General features: G+C 45.4%; 1 protein-coding gene across 4 annotated transcripts in view; it reads left to right on the top strand.

The window, feature by feature from the left end:
* Positions 1 to 19,760, top strand: part of Tns3 (tensin 3) — a 208,695-nt gene that overhangs the window by 24,567 nt on the left and 164,368 nt on the right. For 3 of the 4 annotated variants that reach the window (XM_090332534.1, XM_090332532.1, XM_090332533.1), the window contains exon 2: positions 13,104 to 13,215. Coding sequence is in view for 1 of the 4 variants with exons in the window: in XM_090332530.1 (XP_090188656.1) it covers positions 372 to 449; positions 13,104 to 13,215 (190 nt within the window). In the remaining 3 variants the exon portion in view is untranslated. Of the gene's footprint in view, positions 1 to 347; positions 450 to 13,103; positions 13,216 to 19,760 lie in introns of those variants that run through there. The other variant, XM_090332530.1, reaches the window with a different exon arrangement.

Raw genomic sequence — 19,760 nt, 5'->3', positions numbered from 1 at the left:
CCCCCCCCCCCCATGTCTGGCAGCAGCCTGCGCGGGCCTCCGCGCTGCGGTCTGGGCGGGGGAGGGAAGGGGGGAGGGAGGGAGGGAGGGAGGGAGGGAGGGAGGGCTAATTCGTGTCAGATGCCGGTACGCGCGGGGCCGGGCGCTCGCGCCTGGCTTTTGTTCCCGGAGTCGGACTTGTGACGGGCAGGAGTGGCCGTGGAGGCGGCGCGGCTCGGACCGGCTGAGCCCCCGGGAGTCTTCTGGAACCTTTCCGCGTCGCCCATTTCCTGGGACTTGCAGAGGGAGGAGGCCCAGGAGACGTCCCGGTGCCACTCTCGGGTGGGGAGCAGGTCCTTACCCCGCCCCCCCCCCAGACCGCAGGGACAACCATGCGGTTGCGCGCTCTGACCCCGGGGCCAACGGCCAGGTTCGCGCGCGACAGCGGGGCGCGTGGGCGCCGGCGCCAGGTGAGTGCGCGCTGGGCGGGGAGAGGGGTCACCAGGGCTGCGGAGTCGGCGGGGGTGGGGGCGAGGGCGGCGTGGGGCCCGGGATTCCTTCGAGCGGCACCCACGTGGGCCATGGGGAATGTTCGCGCGTGGGTGGGTGCGCGTCCGGGGCAGCGTGCGCGTCTCCAGGTCCGTGCGCCCCAGCCTGCTCTGCTCCCTTCTCTGGAGCAGCTCGCCGGGCTTTGCCGAGTTGGGATGGGGGGAGCCCGTGGTGAGCCCCCGTCAAGATGGGAGGCGGCGCGGGTTCGCTGACAAGCCTTCCCGCCTCCGGAGTGCAAGTGGAACACGGCCAGCCATGGGCGCTAGGGATGCTCGGTGCGTTTGTTTATTGCTTATCTAGTTTTTGCAAAAGCAAAGGGCGCCTTAGCCCTGGGGCTGTGCTAACACAGGCCGAGAGTGAGTCGCCGGGTCGGCCTGGGGGACCCCAGGCACCCCATGCCGCACAGATCCGCCCTGCAGTTGGCATTAAACCGTAGTGCCTTGACTGCTCCCGGGGAGGGGACGAAGGGGGATGTTCTCAGAGTCCAAGGATCTCTGCATAATTGCATTTGTGTTCCTGGAAACTTTCGTAAAATTCCGGAGAGGGAAAGGTTGTCAACATGCCAGCTAGTTTTCTTGATCTGAACTGCAGCTGCATTTAGATTTTCAGGGCAGCAGCCAAACCCTTGCACTGAAATGTGTAGGGAACAAATAAATGCAGAGCCCCCCCCCTCCCCGCCCTCCTTTTGCCCCAGGTACTGGGGTGGGGATGGGGGCTCCTGTGGAGTGGGAAACTTCTCTGAGATGTGGGATCAACTCAAGGATGTGGGAAGTGTTCGTGTCTGTTTAATTTCAGAGTCAAGTTGAGCTGAAAAATGTGTTTTTGATCAGGGTCTGCCTCCCAGAATTCTAGGCAGGGGCCTCAGCTACCCCAGTGCCCCTAAGTCCTCTTCCTGTGGTGGGTGAATATTTCCTGAAAGGAAAACGTAGCTGGGTCTGTGCAGCTGGAACCCCGTTGTGTTGTTGGGTTTGTAACTATTTTGCCACTGTCGACCTTTAGTGGGGGAGCCCTTCGCCGGGCGGCCCCTGCCTGGGAGGGTTTGGATTTTGGACAGAATGGAGCATGCGTGTTTAAGCGCCACCTCCTTGTCTAATTTTGGAGATTTCCCCCCTTCAAAAAAGAACTCATAATCAAAACTAATTACCTGAGTTGCCCTCAGGGAATCCTTGTGGAACCAGCCGCCTGGCTTGCTACACTTCCAGAGTTGGACTCTTTAACTATTAAATGCAATTTACATTCTTCAGTATGAGCTTGCTAAGTGCCTTCACATGGATGTGTCCTTTCCCCCTCCCCCACGGACCCCGGCTCCCCCCACACTGGTGGGAGAAATGAAAACACTGTATCAGGTGAAGACCAGGGCAGTTTTAATTCTGTCTGGTCTCCTTTCACAAGAGATGTTAAGTATTGTGTCTGGGAGTTTGTGTTATTACATTATCTTTAAACAGACTCAAGCAGACTCAGCGGGGGTGGGGGGGGCAGCAATGGAAGGAAGAGGAGGAGGTTGCACCTTAGTTTCCATCTCTGTGGCTCTTGCAGTAGACCTAAGGGTAAGAAAGCTGCAGCGAAATACTGCTTCTTTCTCCTTGCTTGGAATAAAGGTGTTTGTAAGGAATGAAAGGTCACAGTATCCCTCCTTGGCTAGCAGACTATGGTCAATTCATTTGGTGCACAAACATGAACTGCGGAATCCATGGCCCACTGTCTGCCAGCTGGGCAGGGCCACAGGGGAGAGAGGGGGAAGAAAGGCTGTCCTGCATCTAGGAAATGGCCATCTAGCACAGGAGAGAAGGCAAGTAAACAAATATGGGGCATGGCTCTGACTCTCAGCCACAAGTGTCCCAGCCTAGGGCATTGCTAGAATATTTGTCAGACTTTTTCCTTTTTGGTACCAGCACTGGGATACTGGGGTTTTAACTCAGGATCTCCTGCTTTTGTGTGGCAGTGTTTTTTTGCTCAAGGTTGGGCTGTAGTTTCACTTACGTCTTTTTTTTTTTTTTTCTGCTTAATTAGAGAAAAGAATCTCATGGACTTTCCTAAATAGGTTGGCTTCGAAACATGCCCAGTCCTCAAATCTCGGCTTCCAGAGTAGCTACACTTACTAGGCGTTTGCCACTGGTGCCATCGTGCCCCTCTCTGAGCCTGCCACTAGTCAGGTACCTTGCCCTTCAGTCACTGATTGTTTAGATATTCTGAGCTACCATCCTAGCTGCTGTTGTTGACCACGGTAATAACACAGGGGTGTATGTAATAACACAGGGGTGTATTATGCCTGGTGGTGAATTCATTTTGAGGTAAATAGGAATTTTTAAAATTATTTTGTTTATTGTTTATTATCTTCAAGTAGTTGCATGAAAAGGTTTCAGATCAACATGTCAGGTGATGAGTACAGTACATCTTAATGTCACCTTTTTCATCATTCTTCCTCATCTCTCCCTACCCTATCCATCCCTTTCCTTTTCCCAGTTTCTTTTTAGTAGCAATATGGTATGGTATGGTGGCCCTTTTGAAGGATGTTGGACCCATACTGAAAGCAGTAAGGCATTCTCTTTTCAACAATCAAGACCAGCAGAGGAATGAGTCTGTAATGCAGTATGATATACAACTGTAGACCCTAGCAGTACATCCCACAGCCATACACACTGGGGTTTCTCAGCTGCTAGAACCCACTGGTGAGCCAACCTCTCTCTAAAACCCTGCTCTAGGTATTCCTCAGTGCTGATACTATGTTGTGATTGGTATGGGGAGAGGAGAGTATCCTTTCCATTTCTGAGTGGATGTGGCTTGCCATTCAGGTGTACTGCTTGTAAGACACTTTCCCCCTTTTAAAACATCAGTTTGATTGCACCATCACACACACAAGTAGATAATGTGACTAAGTATCAAGATTGCTGGGGATCTTGTGTGGCTGAGAAGTACCTGGGGGGAGGCTAGGAAGAGAAATGGTCACAGTAGAAAACTACAAGTAATCAGGCACCAGTGACTCACACCTGTAATCCTAGCTACTCAGGAGTTTAAGATCTAAGGAGCTGGGTCGAAGCCAGCCTGGGCAGGAAGGTTTGTAAGACACTTATCTTCAGTTATCCACCGAAAAGCTAGAAATAGAGGTATTGCCCAAGTGGTACAGCACCAACCTTGAGGGAAAAAGCTAAGGGAAAGTGCTCAAGTCTTCAATTTAAGCCCTAGTAGTGGGACACACAAAAGAAAATAAAAAAGAAAAGAGCAAGGAGAAAAACATGTTATCGCCAAGAGTTTGGCCTACTGCTGGCTAGCACACACAAAGACCTGGGTTAGAGTCATTATTGGTGCTGTGGCTCAAGTGGCAGAGCTCTGGCCTTGAGAAAGCCCCAAGAATGGTGCTCAGGCTGTGAGTTAAGCCCCTGGACTGGCAAAAATTAATAAACAAGTTATTAGACAGCTAGAGTAGCAGGGAAAGACAGAGATGATCCTGAAGCATGCTTTAGGAGTAGAACGGCACCTTGGAATTTGTCCCCTCTGCATATCCTATCTTTTAGTAGTTTTCCTGGAGTCCCAAGGACAGCGGGGAACTATGATTGTGATTGATTGATTTTGTCTGCCAAGGGTGAAGGAGTAATATCTGTATTAAGTACCTATGTTCCTTTAGACAGAGACACATCTCAGGAGATGATTGGTTCTGTTGAAAATGAGAATTTAAGGGCTAAATATGCTACAACTACAAGCAAAATCAGAATTCATGGCATTTGGTCAGGATCTTGTATTTGTTCTTTTTGTAGAACCCCAAAGAATATATGTGAATTGAAATACAATCATTTAATTCAAGTTAGGTTATTTGAGATAGGTTCTTACTATGTAGCCCAGGGTGGGCTCCTTACTGGGGATTCTGTTGCCTCAAGTGCTAGGATTACAGGCACACACAACCATACTTTGCTTTCAGTTTATTTATTTGTGTGTGTGTGTGTGTGTGTGTGTGTGTGTGTGTGTGTGTGTGTGTGTGTGTGTTGGTACCGGGCCTTGAACTCAGGGCCTCCCATTCTTTGCTTAGCCTTTTTGTTCAAAGCTGAGGCTCTACCACTTAATGGTAGTAATAGTCTTGGCAGTGTTTGAATATTGATCCTCAGATCTTAGCTTCCTGAATAGATAGCAGCCACTAGCATCTGCCTTGGTTGAGTATTTTTAGAGAACATCTGTGTACAATGTACAGTAGATAAAATATTGAATTGTAAGCTTAATTGTGTGAGATCTTTGCCATTGCTTTGGCAATGCTATGTGTTTTGGCAATTCTAAGTGCTTTGTCTTGATACATACATTTCATTCTCCCACTTTCTATAGAAATGCTGGGATTTTGAGTGAGATGGATAAACTATTGGGGAAGAATTGCGCTTTATATTGAATCTTCCAGCCTGTGAACATGTTAGACCCCTGCAGGTATTCACGTTTTCTCTTTTTCAGGAATGTTTTATGCTTTTTAGTTTGTAAGCTTCTCATACCCTTTGTCAGAGATTCATACCTCCTCCTCCTCCTCTTTCTCCTTCTTCTCCTCCTCCTTCTCGTTCTTCTCCTCCTCCTCTTCCTCCTCCTCCTCTTCCTTCTTCTTCCTCTTCTTCCTCCTTTTCCTCCTCCTCCTTGCTGGTCTGTGGGCTGTGTGCTGTCCCTGAGCTTTTCACTCAAGTCTAGTGTTTTACCACAAGAGCCATAGTTCCACTTCCATTTATTTTCCCTTTCTTTCTTTCCTCTCTCTCTCTCTCTCTCTCTCTCTCCATCTCTCTCTCTCCCTCCCTCCCTCCCTCCCTCTCTCCCTCCCTCCCCCTCCCTCCCTCCCTCCCTCCCTCCCTCCCTCCCTCCCTCCCTCCCTCCCTCCCTCCCTCCCTCCCTCCCTCTCTCTCTCTCTCTCTCTCTCTCTCTCTCTCTCTCTCTCTCTCTCTCTCTCTCTCTCTCTCTGTCCTTTATTGGAGATAAGAATCTCACATATTTTCCTTCCTGAGCTGGCTTCAAACTGTGATCTTTATATCTCAGCCTTCTAAGTAATTAGGATTCCAGGCATGAGCCACTGGCATCTAGCTCAGAGATTGATTGATTGATTTTTGTGGGTCATGGGGCTGGAACTCTGGGCCTGGGCGCTGTCCCTGAGCTCTTCAGCTCAAGGCTACTGCCTTACTCTTGAGCCACAACACCACTTCCCTTTTCCTAGTGATTAATTAGAGCTAAAAGTCTTAGGTTCTTTAGTGCCCTGGCTGGCTTTGAACCTTGATCCTCAGATCTCAGCTTCCTGATTAGCTAGGAGTACAGGTGTGAGCCACCATGCCTGCTTCAGAGATTTATTTTTAAGTCCATTATTTTCATAGTATTGATATTGGTAATTTTTTTTGAAATTCATTTTCGGAAGTCCATCTTGAGTCCTTTGCTATTATTCTCAGTTGTTGATGCAAGAAGCCTTTTGTAGATTTAATCAGATTATCAGATTTTACTACCTAGACAATCATGCTGTCAGTAACAAGATAGCCATAGTACTTGTTGTAATGGTTCTTATTGCTTTTTCATGCCTCATTGTCCTGTTCAGGATTTCAGCAACAATGTTGAATAGCAATGTTAATTGCAGATATCTCTGCCTTGTTCCAGCTGTTAAAGGGAAAGTATTTATGCATTCATCATTAAGGGTATTGGCTGTGGGGTTCACAGAGATGTATTCTCTCCATAGCAGGGAGGCCTTTATATTCTTGCTTGACTCTTAAGTTCTTATTAGACATGGATTTTGTTAGTAGTTGTTCTGTATTGCTTTAGGAGCATGAACTGGAGTATGAATTTCTTTTTTGTTTTTGATAATAATCCTAGGGCTTGAACTGAGTACCCAGGCACTGTCCCTAAGTTTTTTGTTTTTTGTTTTTTTTTTCCTCAAGGCTAGTGCACTGCCAGTGGAGACATAGCTCCACATCCAGCTGTTTTGTACTTAATTGGAGATCAGAATCTCAGAGATTTTTCTTCCTAGGTTGGCTTTGAACTGAGATCCTCAGGTCTCAGCCTCCTGAGTAGTTAGGATTACAGGTGTGAGCCACCAGTGCCCAGCTTTTTCACGTCTTTTTGATGTCAAACCAACCTTGCATTCCTGGGATAAATCCAGTTTCTCATGATATATTACACCATGAGTTATATAGGATAAGTCACGGGTTATATAGAAATGTGTTATTTAGTTTGCAAGTAATAATAGCCTAGATATTTCTCTGTTTCCTAATTTAATCTGATCTTGGCCAGGGAATGTATTTTTAGTAGGATTTGAATTCCTTGGGGGTTTATTTTGACTAATAATGTTCTCAGTGTGGTTTACATTGGTAAACACTCTGTACTTGAAAAGAATTCGTACTCTGTTGCTATTGAGTCAAGTGTTCTAGAAATGTTTATTAAGTTAATGTGTTTCACAATGTTGTTTAAATCATTTATATCTCTATTTTCTGACCAGGTTCTTAGGGAGGGGTGCTTTAGGTTTTCAGGCTGCTATAATAAAATGCCAGAGGCAAGGTGACTTAACAGAAATTCATTTTCTTACAATGTTGGCAGGAAGCCCAAAGCCATGGTATGGACATTTTTTCTTGAGGAATTAACCCCTCGGTCATTGAAAATGTTTTTCTATTATCCTTCATAATATTTATTCTAAAGTGTTTTTTTGCCTTATATTAATCTAATTATTGCAACTTCTGTTTAGTTGCTATCACTATAATATATTGTTTTGTAATATATACCTTTTCTGGCAATATATACCTGATCTGACAATCTCTGTCTTTCTTTCTTTTTTTGATGCTGGTTCTAGGGCTTGAACTCAGGGCCTGGGTCCTGTCTTTGAGTTTTTGTTTCAAGACAAGTAGTCTACCACCACTATAGTCATGGCTCTACTTTCTACTTTTTGGTGATTAATTGGAGATAAGAGACAAATGGACTTTCCTGGCAGGGTCAGGTTCTAACTATGATGCTCAGATCTTAGTTTCTTGAGTAGCTAGGATTACAGGCATGAGTCCCTGGTGTCTGGCTCCTGCCTTTTAACTGGGTTATTTCAACTACAGAATGTGATTATTAGAGTGATGTGTGATATCTTTGGTAGTTATCAATTTTTCTTCTGAACATATTTACAACATTTGAAACCTTTTTTGGCAGGGGGCGGGGGGGGGGGAGTGCCGGTTCTGAGGTTTGAACTCAGAGCCTTGGCGCTATCACTGAGCTGTTTTGGTCAATTCTAGTACTCTACCACTTTAGCCACAGCTCCACTTCTGTATTTTGTTGGTTAATTGGAGTAAGAGTCTCATGGATTTTCCTACCTGGGCCATCTTTAATTTGTTATCCTCAGAAATTAGTCTAGGAGTACAGGTATAAGTCACCTAGTGAAACTTAGTTTCATTTTATTTCCTTTGTTGGCTTACTAATTCTAGTTCATTTTTTTTACTGGTTACTTTGGAGTTTGCAGTATTTCTTACTTACACAGTCTATTTTCAGTAATCTTAGATCATTTAACAACACCAGGAGCTCATAGTAGTATATTTCTGTTTTTTCCTTTCCTATTTATTTATTTATTTGTCATGGGGATTGAACTCTGGACCTTGGTGCTGACCCTGAGCCTCTTTAGCTCAAGGCTACCACCCTACCCCTGGGCCTGGGCATTGTCCCTGAGCTCTTTAGCTCAAGGCTACCACCCTACCTCTTGAGCCCATTTCCCGTTTTCTAGTGATTAACTGAGGATTGGAGTCTCAGGTTCTTTAGTTGCCTTGACTGGCTTTGAAACTTGAGTCTAAGATCTCAGCCTCTTGAGTAGCTAGGATTACAGGCGTGAGCCACTGTGTTTGGCTCTCTCCTGATTTTTGTTCTACTGCATCAGTTCTATGTCAGACATCACATTATATCATTAAAAAATTGGGCTGGGATCATAGCCTAGTGGTAGAGTGCTTGCCTACCATCCACGAAGCCCTGAGTTTGATTCCTTGGTACTGTATACACAGAAAAAGCCAAAAGTGGTTCTGTGGCTCAAGAAAGCCCAGGGACAATGCCCAGGCCCAGAGTTCAAACCCCAGAAGTGCCCCCCCCTCAAAAAAAGTCTATTTTTTGTGTCAGTACTGGGGCTTGAACTCAAGGTCTGGGTAGTATTTCATTTCTATCAAGGTTGGCGCTTCTGTCTCTTCAGCCATAGCTTTATTTCTTGAACTGTGGCTCTACGCATCGTCCTTGAGCTCTTCAGCTCAAGCTCAATGCTAGCGCTCTATCACATTTGCCACAGAGCTACTTCTGTTTGTGTTTTTTGTTTTTTGGGGTTTTTTTTGGTGGTTAATTGGAGTGTCTCACGGATTTTTGTGCCCATTTTGGCTTTGAACCACTATCCTCAGATCTCAGCCTCCTGAGTTGCTAGGATTACAGGTGTGAGCTACTGGTACCTGGCTCCCTGAACTTCTTATGCTTAAGGCTAGCATATTACCACTTTACCACTTGAGCCACAGCATAATGGCACATCTTGTATGTCAGCTAGTGATGCATTCTTTCAGTGTTCTGATTTTGAATATCTTAATGCATGTATGATACTTTTTCATTTTGAAAGATAGTTATTTTGACTTGATTGACAGTTTTTTTTTTTTTGCCAGTTCTGGAGCTGGAACTCAGGGCACTGTCCCTGAGCTCATTTTTCCCAAGGCTAGTGCTCTATCACTTGAGTCACAGCACCACTTCAGACTTTTTTTTTTTTTTTGGTATGTATATGTACTGAGGAATCGACCCCAGGGCTTCATGCATGTAGCTGGATGTGGTGGCTCATCCAGCTCATCCAGCTGGGGTGGTTCAAAGCCAGCCCAGGCACTAAATTCTGTGAGACTCTTATCTCTAGTTAACCACTAGAAAACCAGAAGTGGGGCTGTGGCTCCAGGGTAGGGCTGAAGAGCTCAAGGACAGCGCCCGGTCTCAGAGTTCAAGCCTCATGACGGACTTCATTCTAATATTTGGTCTCCTGGATGTGATGTTTCATATTTTTCCTTTTAAATAATTTCATTATTAGGGCTAGTATATATCTCAATGGCAAAGCTTTGGCTAGTAAGTGCAATGTCCTGGGTTCGATCCCCAGTACCAAAAGAGAAAAGACAAAAAAATACAGTTTTTTTTTAAACCCAAATAAAAATTTTAGTATTAGGTTGGAGTAATTTGTGCTTTGGTGTAGTTACTGTCAACTTCTTATTCTAGCAATTTGGTGCAATTCTTGGCCTTATATACTTACAAGTTTTTCCCCTATTTTGGAGAACTTTTGGCCATCAGTTTTTAAACTACTTTTACTGTCTTCCTCTTTAGAGACCCAGACTGCATGGATATTGTGTTCTTAAAATCCTCCCTCAGTTTCTGATGCTCTAATATGCCTGTGCTTATTTGTGGTTTGTTTTTTGGAAGTTTGTAATGTGATATCGTTTGATTCCATTCTCTTTCTCTGTCTCTATCTCTCTGTACTGGTACTTGAACTCTACCACTTAAGCCATATTTCTAATCCCAGTGTTTTGCTGGCTATCTAGAAGCAGGGTGTCATGCACTTTCTTGCCTGGGCTGTTTTGAACCACGATTCTTAGATCTCAGCCTCTTGAGCACCCAGGATTATAGCAGTAAACCACTGGTGCCCTGCACATTCTTTTGTTTTCCAGGATGTCTGGCATCATGTCTAGTGTATTATTATTATTATTATTATTATTATTATTATTATTTTAGTTTTAGGGGACTTGAACTCTGGGCCTGCGTGCTGTCTCTGAGCTCTTCAGCTCAAGGCTTACCACCATATCCCTTGAGCCACAGTGTCACTTCTGGTTTTCTAGTGGTTAATTGGAGATAAGAGTCTCACATACTTTAGTGCCCATGCTGGCTTTGAACCATGATCCTTAGATCTCAGCCTCCTGATTAGCTTAGCTAGGATTACAGGTGTGAGCCACTGTACCCAGCTATTTTTATTTTATTTTTTTGTAACCTAAGATTTTTGCTTTTCTTCTGTGATATTTGATGTGGATGTTTTTGTATTTTCTAGGGTCTGCTTTTTGGGCATATACAATATAGTTGTACTTACTCTGTGAGTACTATTTTTGTCTGCTCATTCTCAGATCCCAGTCGTTTCTGGATTAGTTTCAGTGGATTGTTCTTCATGTGGATTTTGTTTCCTTGTCTCCTTGAGTGCCTGATAATTTTTGACTGGCTGCCAGACAGGTATTTGACTGTGTTTGGATGCTGAAAAATTTTTTGTTGCTACTGGTACTCTCTTGAGCTTTATTCTGGAATGCAGTTTTGTTACTTGGAAACAGTTAACAGTTCCTTTCAGATAGAGCTTTTCAGATAGGGAGGGTAAGGCAAGAACAGTATTCTCAGTAGGGACATTCTTTTTAGCAGGACTTGAACTCAGGGCCTGAGCACTGTCCTTGAGCTTTCTCAAGGCTAGAGCTCTATCACTTAAGACACAGCACCACTTCTGGCATTTTCTGTGTATGTGGTACTGAGGAATAGAACCCAGGGCTTTGTGTGTACTAGGCAAGGCAAGCACTCTGCCACTTGAGCTACAACCCGGCTTCTGGCCTTTTCTGTGTATGTGAAATTGAGGAATTGAACTCAGGATTTCATTCTTGCTAGGCAAGCACTCTACCACTAGGCCACACTCCCAGCCCCAGGGCAATTCTTTACTATGGCTTAGATGAACTCCTGGGTTTTCTGAGAACTGCTCGTGTTTTGCCATGTTCTAGTCTGGCTGTGGAAGCAGGCCCCATCCCCAGATCTGTACATATGTGGTCATTGTCACCTTTGATCCTATTTGCTGGTTCTTTTCCTACCCTTCCTCTTACCTCTTCTGTCTCTCTGTATCCGTTTTCCCCCTTTCAACTCAGAGAACATTTTAACAGGTCTTTCTGCAGATCTTCTGTTGTTGTTGACCCTGGAGCTTGAACTCAGGGGCCGGGCAATGTCATTGACTTTTTGTGTTCAAGGGTAGCACTCTACCACTTTGAGCCACAGTACCACTACTGGTTTACTGGTGGTTAACTGAAGTCTCACAGCCTTGGAATGGAGATCTTAGCCTTCTGAGTAGCAAAGCCTGAGCCACCAGTACCTGGCTTTTGTGCAGATTTTAAGAATCCTTGGGCCTGTGCCAATTCTGTCAAGTAAATTCACCTTGCTTTCCTCAACCCAGGTAGTAAGTACACTGGGCTCTGCCTGCTTCCTCCTTTCCTCTAGGCACAGACTGAGGGCACCATGATGTTGCTGGGTGGGGGAAAATTTTTAGCTCCATTACAATCTTATCAGGAGACCCTCTGTGAGTTGAGCTGTTGGACAAGGAATTTTCGTCACTACTCTTCCTATCTAGCATGTCAAACACGTTGTATAAAATTCACATTTTGGGGTCACCTTTTTGATCATTTTAGGAACAAGATTAATTGGAAGGTCCTATTGATGAATACACACCTTACACACACATACACATACAACGCATACACATACCATACACACGTGTGCATGTACCACACATGCATATGGACACACACATGCTCTCTCCTTCTGTCTCTGTCTCTCTTTCTCCTTCCTCCTCACAGTGCTTATCATCATTTTAACTCATCTTCCAGACCAAACTGACATCTTTTCAGGATCACCATTTTAATAATTTTTTTCTTTGATCCAGTCCCAGGGCCTGAACTCAGGATCTGAGCACTATCCTTGGGCTTTTTCAAGGCCATCACTCTACCACTTGAGTCACAGCACTACTAACAGCTTTTTCTATGTATGTGATACCAAGGAATAGAACCCAGGCCTTTGTGCATGCTAGGCAAGCATTCAATCACTAGGACAAACTCCTGGCTCCTATTTTATTAATTTTTACCCATTCCTCTATAGGTTTTTAGTGACTAAAATGGAAAAGCATGCAGCACTCAGGATAATGATGCTAAATATGTGTCCCCCAGACAGACACCATCCTCAGTACCCCCCCCTCCTTTTTTTTTTTACCAGACCTTTACCTTCCACTCTTTGCAGTAAGTACGTGCCCCAGAGGGGACAGCTGTTAATGTGTTAATAGAGATGAATTTGCCTGTTCATGAGCTTCTTAAGCAGAACCACCAGATAGATGTTCCTGCATCTTATTTTTTTATTTTCTTTCTCCCAATACTGGAGCTTAAACTCAGGACCTTGTGTTCTTGACCATTGAGCCACGCCCGTAACCTGGCTTTTTACTGGCTAATTGGAGATAGCTGTCTAAAAGATTTGTCTTCTTTGACTGATTTTGCACTTTGATTGTCAAGCTCAGCCTCCAGAGTAGGCAGGATTATATGTGTGAGTCACTAGCATCTGGTGTGGGCATTAAAAATAAAAATGTCACATCCTTGTCGTGTGTTAGAGTGGCATTGCTAGATCACGGGTTAGGTGTATGTTTGCACTTACAAGCCATTTGTCAAAGTTGTATGTTTTGGTAGCTTGCTGTTTTTTTCCATGTTCAGTTATTCTGGTTAGGTGAGTGATGGCATGCGTGCAACTTCCACCTGAGCTGTTACTCCTGAGAGGGAAAAAAGGAAAGAGAAAAGAAAACGCACTTCGATTTGAAGTGTTGACAGTTTCTTCCTTGACTTTCACAGCCTGAAGAACTGACTGAAAGTCTGCACAGTTTTAAGAAGAAGGCCTTTAAGAAATCCAAACCCTGTGGTGTTTGCAAACAAATCATTGATGGTCCAGGGATTTCATGCCGAGGTAAGTCCATGCTTGTGATTTCCTGACTAAACTGGAGCCAAACAAACAAATAGCAAAAGTGAAAACACTCTTTTGGGAGTTGCCAAAAATTAAATAGTGGAATTTCCCTCTTTTTGCCTCTGTGTATCTATCCCTCAACCTGTACTTGTAGGAATCTACCATATTTACAGAGATAATATGCCCACAAGATTTTTCCAGTAGCAGAGCTACTCTGATGGGAGAGGAAATAGCTGTTGGCAATTTGTGATTGTGGTTGCTGCCCCCCTTGTTTTTTGTTTTTTGTTTTACTCCTGGTGTTTGAGCTCAGGGCCTGGGTACTTTCCCTGAGCCTCAAGGCTAGTGCTCTACTGCTTGAGCTATGGCACCACTTCTAGTTTTTGAGTGGCTAATTGGAGGTAAGAGTCTCATAAGGACTTTTCTGTCCAGGGTGGCTTTGAACAGTGGCCCTCAGATCTCAGCTTCCCAAGTAGCTAGGATTTCAGGTGTGAGCCACCAGAGTCTGGCCCTCTCTGGTTTCTCCATCGTGTCCTTCCTTCATTTAATTCAGTTGGACTTTCTGATGTATTGATGAAGTTATTTGTTCTTCAGAGTTAGGATTTATTGTATGATGTGGCCCTTTCCAGCCTGTTTTATAAGGCACTACTACTGTGCTTAAAGCCACCACCTTGGATTTAATGCAACTTTCAATTATGTTGTACTGTACATTACAGATTGAGGGTGCATATGGGTCCTTGGGGGTGGCACACAATGAAAGCTGTTATCCACTCCCTATGGGATTTAACAGTCCATTTGTGGAATTTACTTATTATTATCTGTGTGTGTGTGTGTGTGTGTGTGTGTGTGTGTGTGTGTGTGTGTGTGCTGTAACTAGGGCTTGAACTCAAGTCCTTGCACTGTTGCTTAGATTTTTTTCTTCATGGTTGGCACTCTGTACACTTGAGCCATACCTCCATTTCCAGCCTTTTCCTGGTTAATTGGAAGATTAGGATGTCGTGGACTTTCCTGCCCAGGCTGGCTTTTGAATGAAGTTCCTTAGGTCTCAGTCTCCTGAGTAGCTAGGATTATGAGTGTGGACCATTGGAATCCAACTCTTTCTTAATCTTTTAATTTTTTTTTTTTGCCAGTCCTGGGGCTTGAACTCAGGGCCTTGGCATTGTCTTTCAGCTTTCTCAAGGCTAGAGCTCTACCACGTGAGCCACAGCACCACTTCTGGCTTTTTCTGTGTATGGGGTACTGAGGAATCAAACCCAGGGCTTCGTGCATGCTAGGCAAGCACTCTACCGCCAGGCCACCCTCCCAGACCCTTCTTAATCTTTTGAGACAGGATCTTGCTGTGTCTATCCCAGGCTGATACTGAACATGTAGTTTTCCTGTCTCAGCTTCTCCAGGGCTGTGATACCAGGCATGTACCACCATGCCCAGCAGTGCTTTTGTGAAAACCTGAAGTCTTAGCTGGTGGGCTTCTGCAGCATTGGGACTTATTGGTTTCTTCCTTGGACTACCACGTTGCTTTGGAGTAGAGGGTGAGTGTCAGGCTTCAGTGGGCTGGAGATCCAGCCTTAGTTCTCTCAGGGTCTCCTGGAGCCCTTTCAGTGTAGGAAGATGTGCTGGGCTGGAAAGCTGCCTGCCTCTCTCATCTCTGAAAGTATCACTCAATGTTGAAGAACTTGCTTGTGAGCCGGTGGCACCGTTTCTACTCCTGCTTCTCTTTCCCTCTGCTTCCTATAGCTAACACATGTCAGTCTAAGTTCCCAGTTGTCTCCCCCTACTTCCAGCCCTCTGGGTACCCCCAACTAGGATGCCAAGGCATGTACCTCTCTTCCTGAACCTTCATGTGTTTCCTTACACTCTCAGCCTACTACATGCCTCTGTGTGTGTGTGTGTGTGTGTGTGTGTGTGTGTACACTTGAACTCAGGGCCTCACACTCTCACTCAGCTTTTTCATTCCTGGCTGGCATTCTACCACTTGAATCACATCTCCATTTCTGTCTTTTTGCTGGTTAATTGGAGATAAAGAAGCTCATGGATTTGCACAGGGCTGGCTTGAACTATTAATTCTGAGATCTTAGCTTCCAGAATAGCTGGGCTTAAGGCCAGATCCACCAGCACCCAGCTAAGCACCCATCTTTATCTTGAGTCCTGCAGGGCTAGGGTACAGGCTGGTCCATTTCCTGCTTTGGCAAATTCAGCCCTGATGATGAGGTGGACTCAAGGGACTCCTCCCCAGAGGTGGGCTGTCCTCACTCAGTGGTCAGGGTCTGAGGGGGTTGATTTGAGAGGTGGAATGTGCTGTGAAGAGAACCAGCCAGTTACCCTCTCCAGATCTGATGAAGAAGAAAGGAGCACAGGAGAGTTGACATCCAGAACAGGGATCTTTGGTTGGCTGGTCAGTAGTGGTGACCCTGTGAGGATGGGGACCTCCACTGGAGGGCATGTATATGCCAGCCCTGTAGCTCGAACTCGGGCCTTGGCTCTTTCTCTTAGCTCTTTTGTGCAAGGGTAGCAAACTCTACCACTTGGCCCATAGCTTCTCTTCTAGCCTTTTGGTGATTGGACAGTAAGAGGCTCGCCTGCTTTCCTGTCTGCGTTTGTTGTTGTTGTTGTTTTGATTGTGGGGCTTGAACTCTCGGCCTGGGCACTGTCCCTGAGCTCTTCAGCTCAAGACTACCGCTCAACCACTTGATCCACAGTGTCAGTTCCCGTTTTCTGGTGGTTAAATGGAGATGAGTCTGGCAGACTTTTGTGCCTGGGCTGGCTCTGAATCACAATCCTCAGATCCCAGCCTCCTGAGTAGCTAGGATGACAGGCGTAAGCCACCGTGCCGGGCCTGTGAGTTGGTTTTGATCTTACATCGAGGAGTACAGGTGTGGCTGATTCAGTCTGTCCAGCCTCACTGACCTTTGTGGCTGTGACCTCTGGGGTACCCCGGTCTGATTTCCATCTGGAAATTATATGTGGGAGCTGTCTGAGGAATCTACACAGGTCCACGTCTAGATCTCTTTGTCAAATCCTAGACAACTGTTATGACATTGGATGATTCAGACCTTTCTGGCCTTTGTTTTCAAATGATTCTGCATGAGAACCTGGTGACTGTGAGGTCTATGGCTGGTGTCACAAATACGTTCCCTAAGAACCATTGGAGCCACAATGATAAACTTAAAAATAAGGGATTGTCTCAGCAAGGCAAAGTACCTTCAGTCAAAAATTTGACACTGCTGGATGTGGTAGCTCATGCCTACAATCCTAACTACTCAGGAGGCTGAGACCTGAAGATCATGGTTCAAAGCCAGGCTTGGCATTAAAGTCTGTGAGACTCTTACCTCCAATTAACCACCAGAAAACTGGAAGTGGCACTGTGGCTCCAGGGGTAGGAAGTAGCCTTGAGCTGAAGAGCTCAGGGACAGTACCCAGGCCCAGAGTTCAAGCCCCATGAATGATAAAAATAAAAACATAAAATAATAAAAAAATACATAAAATTTAAAAATCTGGCACTGGCAACCATACCAAGCAGGCAAGCTGCTTCAGTATTTATCCCAACACAACAGGTCCTGCTTCTCTGCTCTGATTGGTTAAATTCTGCTTGTGATTGGCTAGTTTGAGTAGGGTAAAATGTTCTTAAATGTGATTTTGAAATAAGATTAATGGTTTACAAGTAATCTCAAACTATGCCCACTGCTAGTTCTTGAACAGACTAGGGGCATGTCTTAATTTGGAAAAGAAACTAGTTTAAGATAAAAGCTTACACTATACAAATCTTTTCTTATCCCAAGGCAGTTTCTATTTTGCTTGTTAACAAGAGCCAACCCACCAAGCCAAAGCAACACACTTTAATAGGAAAGACAGTGTTTCTCACATCAGACATTCCTGTGTGCAATGTATCTATATCCACTCTCTGGGACTGCAGGGGCCCCGAGCTCCTCTAGGAATACACAGAGGCCAAGGCCCGCCATATGTGGGTGTTGGAATCCCTGCTTTCAAAAAATGTTCCTATTTTGTGAGGTGCCCTAGAACCAGGCCTGTATTCATAGCTATTCAGGAGGCTGAGCTCTGAAGATTTTGCTTCAAAGTCAGCCCCCAGGAAAGTCTGTGAGACTTTTAGCTCTAATCAGCCCTAAAAAAAAAAAAAAAAAAAAAGAGGAAGCCCCTGTTTTAGGATTTGAGTCTATAAACGTGACCTGTGGGTGAGAAAATAAAGAGAAGGAACATCATGTTTGAGAGAAACGCGGACTCCCCGTGTGAAATGTTGTGCTCCGTCTGACTTGGGAGACAAGCGTATGCTTTTGTGTGCACAAATTATAAATAGACACCACAGGTAATGTGGCTGTGGGGGAGGGGTGGGCTTTGCTTGTCAGTAGCCGCCCCAGTGCCTGACTTGAACTGTGTTGATTATTCCACGGAAAAAGTAGCCATTCTTTCTTGTCTTTGTATAAATGAGGCTCTGATTTACCTATGGGCTACCCCAAATATCCTAAAAGCAGTGCGTACAAGTTTCAAGTTGAGCAGAGCTGGTAAAATAGCTTTTTGGAAGAGCCTTGCTGTTGGATCCAGGGGTATCTGGGAGCCGCCTCTTTTCTTGTTCTGGCAGAGGCATATGGTCACGGCACCTTCTCTAGCTGGGCCTGTGTTGCTTTCTGTCCTGTGCACGGCAATGCAATCGCACCACACTGCTCCTTTGGTTTCCCCCAGCTGTCTTAGGGTATTTTTAATAGGTGGGATGTGAAATGTTAGACTGGGTTGGGGAGCTTTGTCAGGTTGATATGTGGTTGTAGGTGCTTGGGAGTGGTCGTGAGTACACACAGGCGATTGCGTGTGTGCATCTGTGTTTTTGCACAGATGAGTGTGTGCAGGTGTGAATGTGTATGTATTAGTATGCATACATGGTTGTATGTGTGGAGTGCATTGTGCATCATTGTCTGTTCATAAATGTTGGATGCATGCATGCATTACTGGTTGCTTGTGCATGTGCACGAGTATACACGTGTCCATGCACAAGTAACTAGAGCACAGGGAACTTGGTTAACTTCTTCTGCCTCACAAAATCTGTTATTTGGAGACCGAGTTCCTGGAAAAGCTTTTAGTTCTTGAAGAGAAAAGAGAGATTGGACAGTATTCTGTGCAAGGATATTCTTGCTATCGGTCACTCAGTTGTTAAAGAAGGTATGCCAAGACGTACCAACTTCAGATCACATATATGTCTCAGCACCCAGGCATTCTGAAGAGCAAAGACCAAGAACACTACGATGTGATGGCTCTGTGGCTCATCCTTCAAAATTTTTGGTTTTAAATTCAGAATCTATGAGTGCAGAGGGCTGTGTGTGTGTGTGTGTGTGTGTGTGTGTGTGTGTGTGTGTCTGTTTGGTCTGTCTGTCTGTCTGTGTGCATGGAATGTGCCTGAGCAGAAAAGTCCGTATGAGACTCTTACCTCCAGTTAATCACCAGAAAGCAGAAGTGGGGCTGTGGCTCAAGTGGTAGAGCATTAGCCTTGGGAAAAGAGCTTGGAAACAGTGCTCAGGTTTGGAGTTCAAGCTCCAGGGCTTTCAAGAGGGGGTGGGGGAAGGAGAGAGGGAAGGAGAAGAAAAGGAAAGAGGAGATGGCTGTCATCTTAGGTGGACCTTTGACCTTGGCTGGGAACCATGAGCCAAAATAAACTTCTTCATAACTTCCCAGGCTGTGTAGAGTAGGCGGGAGGCATCCTCTGCTATGCTTGCATTAGCAGAGGTATGGCACAGCAAAGAGGCCGTGACTCCAGGAAGGTGGGTGGTACAGATGACCTCTGATTGGCTCTTGGGCAGCCTGAGTGCTGGCCCAGCTGAGGCCTTGTGCTGTGCTGTCTCACTTGTTGTTCTAAGTCTTCTCTCCCCAGTATTCTATACCTGGCTCATCGGCTTCTGCTTTCAGGCTAGTTCATGTGAAATAACTACAGGTGTTTTTGCCTCACTTCTTCTCGAATCAATTAGAGTGACCAGTTCCCCTGTATTTCTCCACCCCCCACCCCCAGTCCTCCCTGCTGGCTCTGTCCTTCTAGTCAGACTCTACCGTCTCCAGAGAGTAAGGAAACACAATCTTCCAGGAGCACAGAAGGGAGACCAAGCAACTGGATAAATTCCATCTGATATTTCCAATCCTGACTAGTGCCTCCCACAGCCACCTCCATGCATTCCTCAGCTGTTTTCTGAATCTTGAGGCTAGGAAGAAGGCTTGGGCCCCTTCCAGTTGGGTTTTAAAGGTCTGGGTGGTTAAAGTTTGGGGTTTCTGCATCTGAGGGACATCTGGGTTCCATTAGTTTACTTTGTAGGCCGATTTGAACTTTTAAAACCTTTTGGGAGCTGGATATTTGTAGATTACACCTGTAATCCCGGCTTCTCAGAAGGCTGAGATCTGAGGATTGTGGTTCAAAGCCAGCCCAGGCAGGAAACTCCAAAGAGGCTCTTAGGTCTAATTAACTCCCAGAAACCTGAGAGTGGTGCTGAGGCTTAAAGTAGAAGAACACTAACTTTGAGCAAAAAGAACTCAGGGACAGTGCTCAGGCCCTGAGTTAAAGTGAC

Source organism: Megascapheus bottae, chromosome 5, assembly GCF_031878675.1.
Source record: "Megascapheus bottae isolate mThoBot1 chromosome 5, mThoBot2.hap1, whole genome shotgun sequence".
Lineage (NCBI taxonomy): Eukaryota > Metazoa > Chordata > Mammalia > Rodentia > Geomyidae > Megascapheus > Megascapheus bottae.
This window is presented reverse-complemented; position numbering and strand designations above follow the sequence as displayed.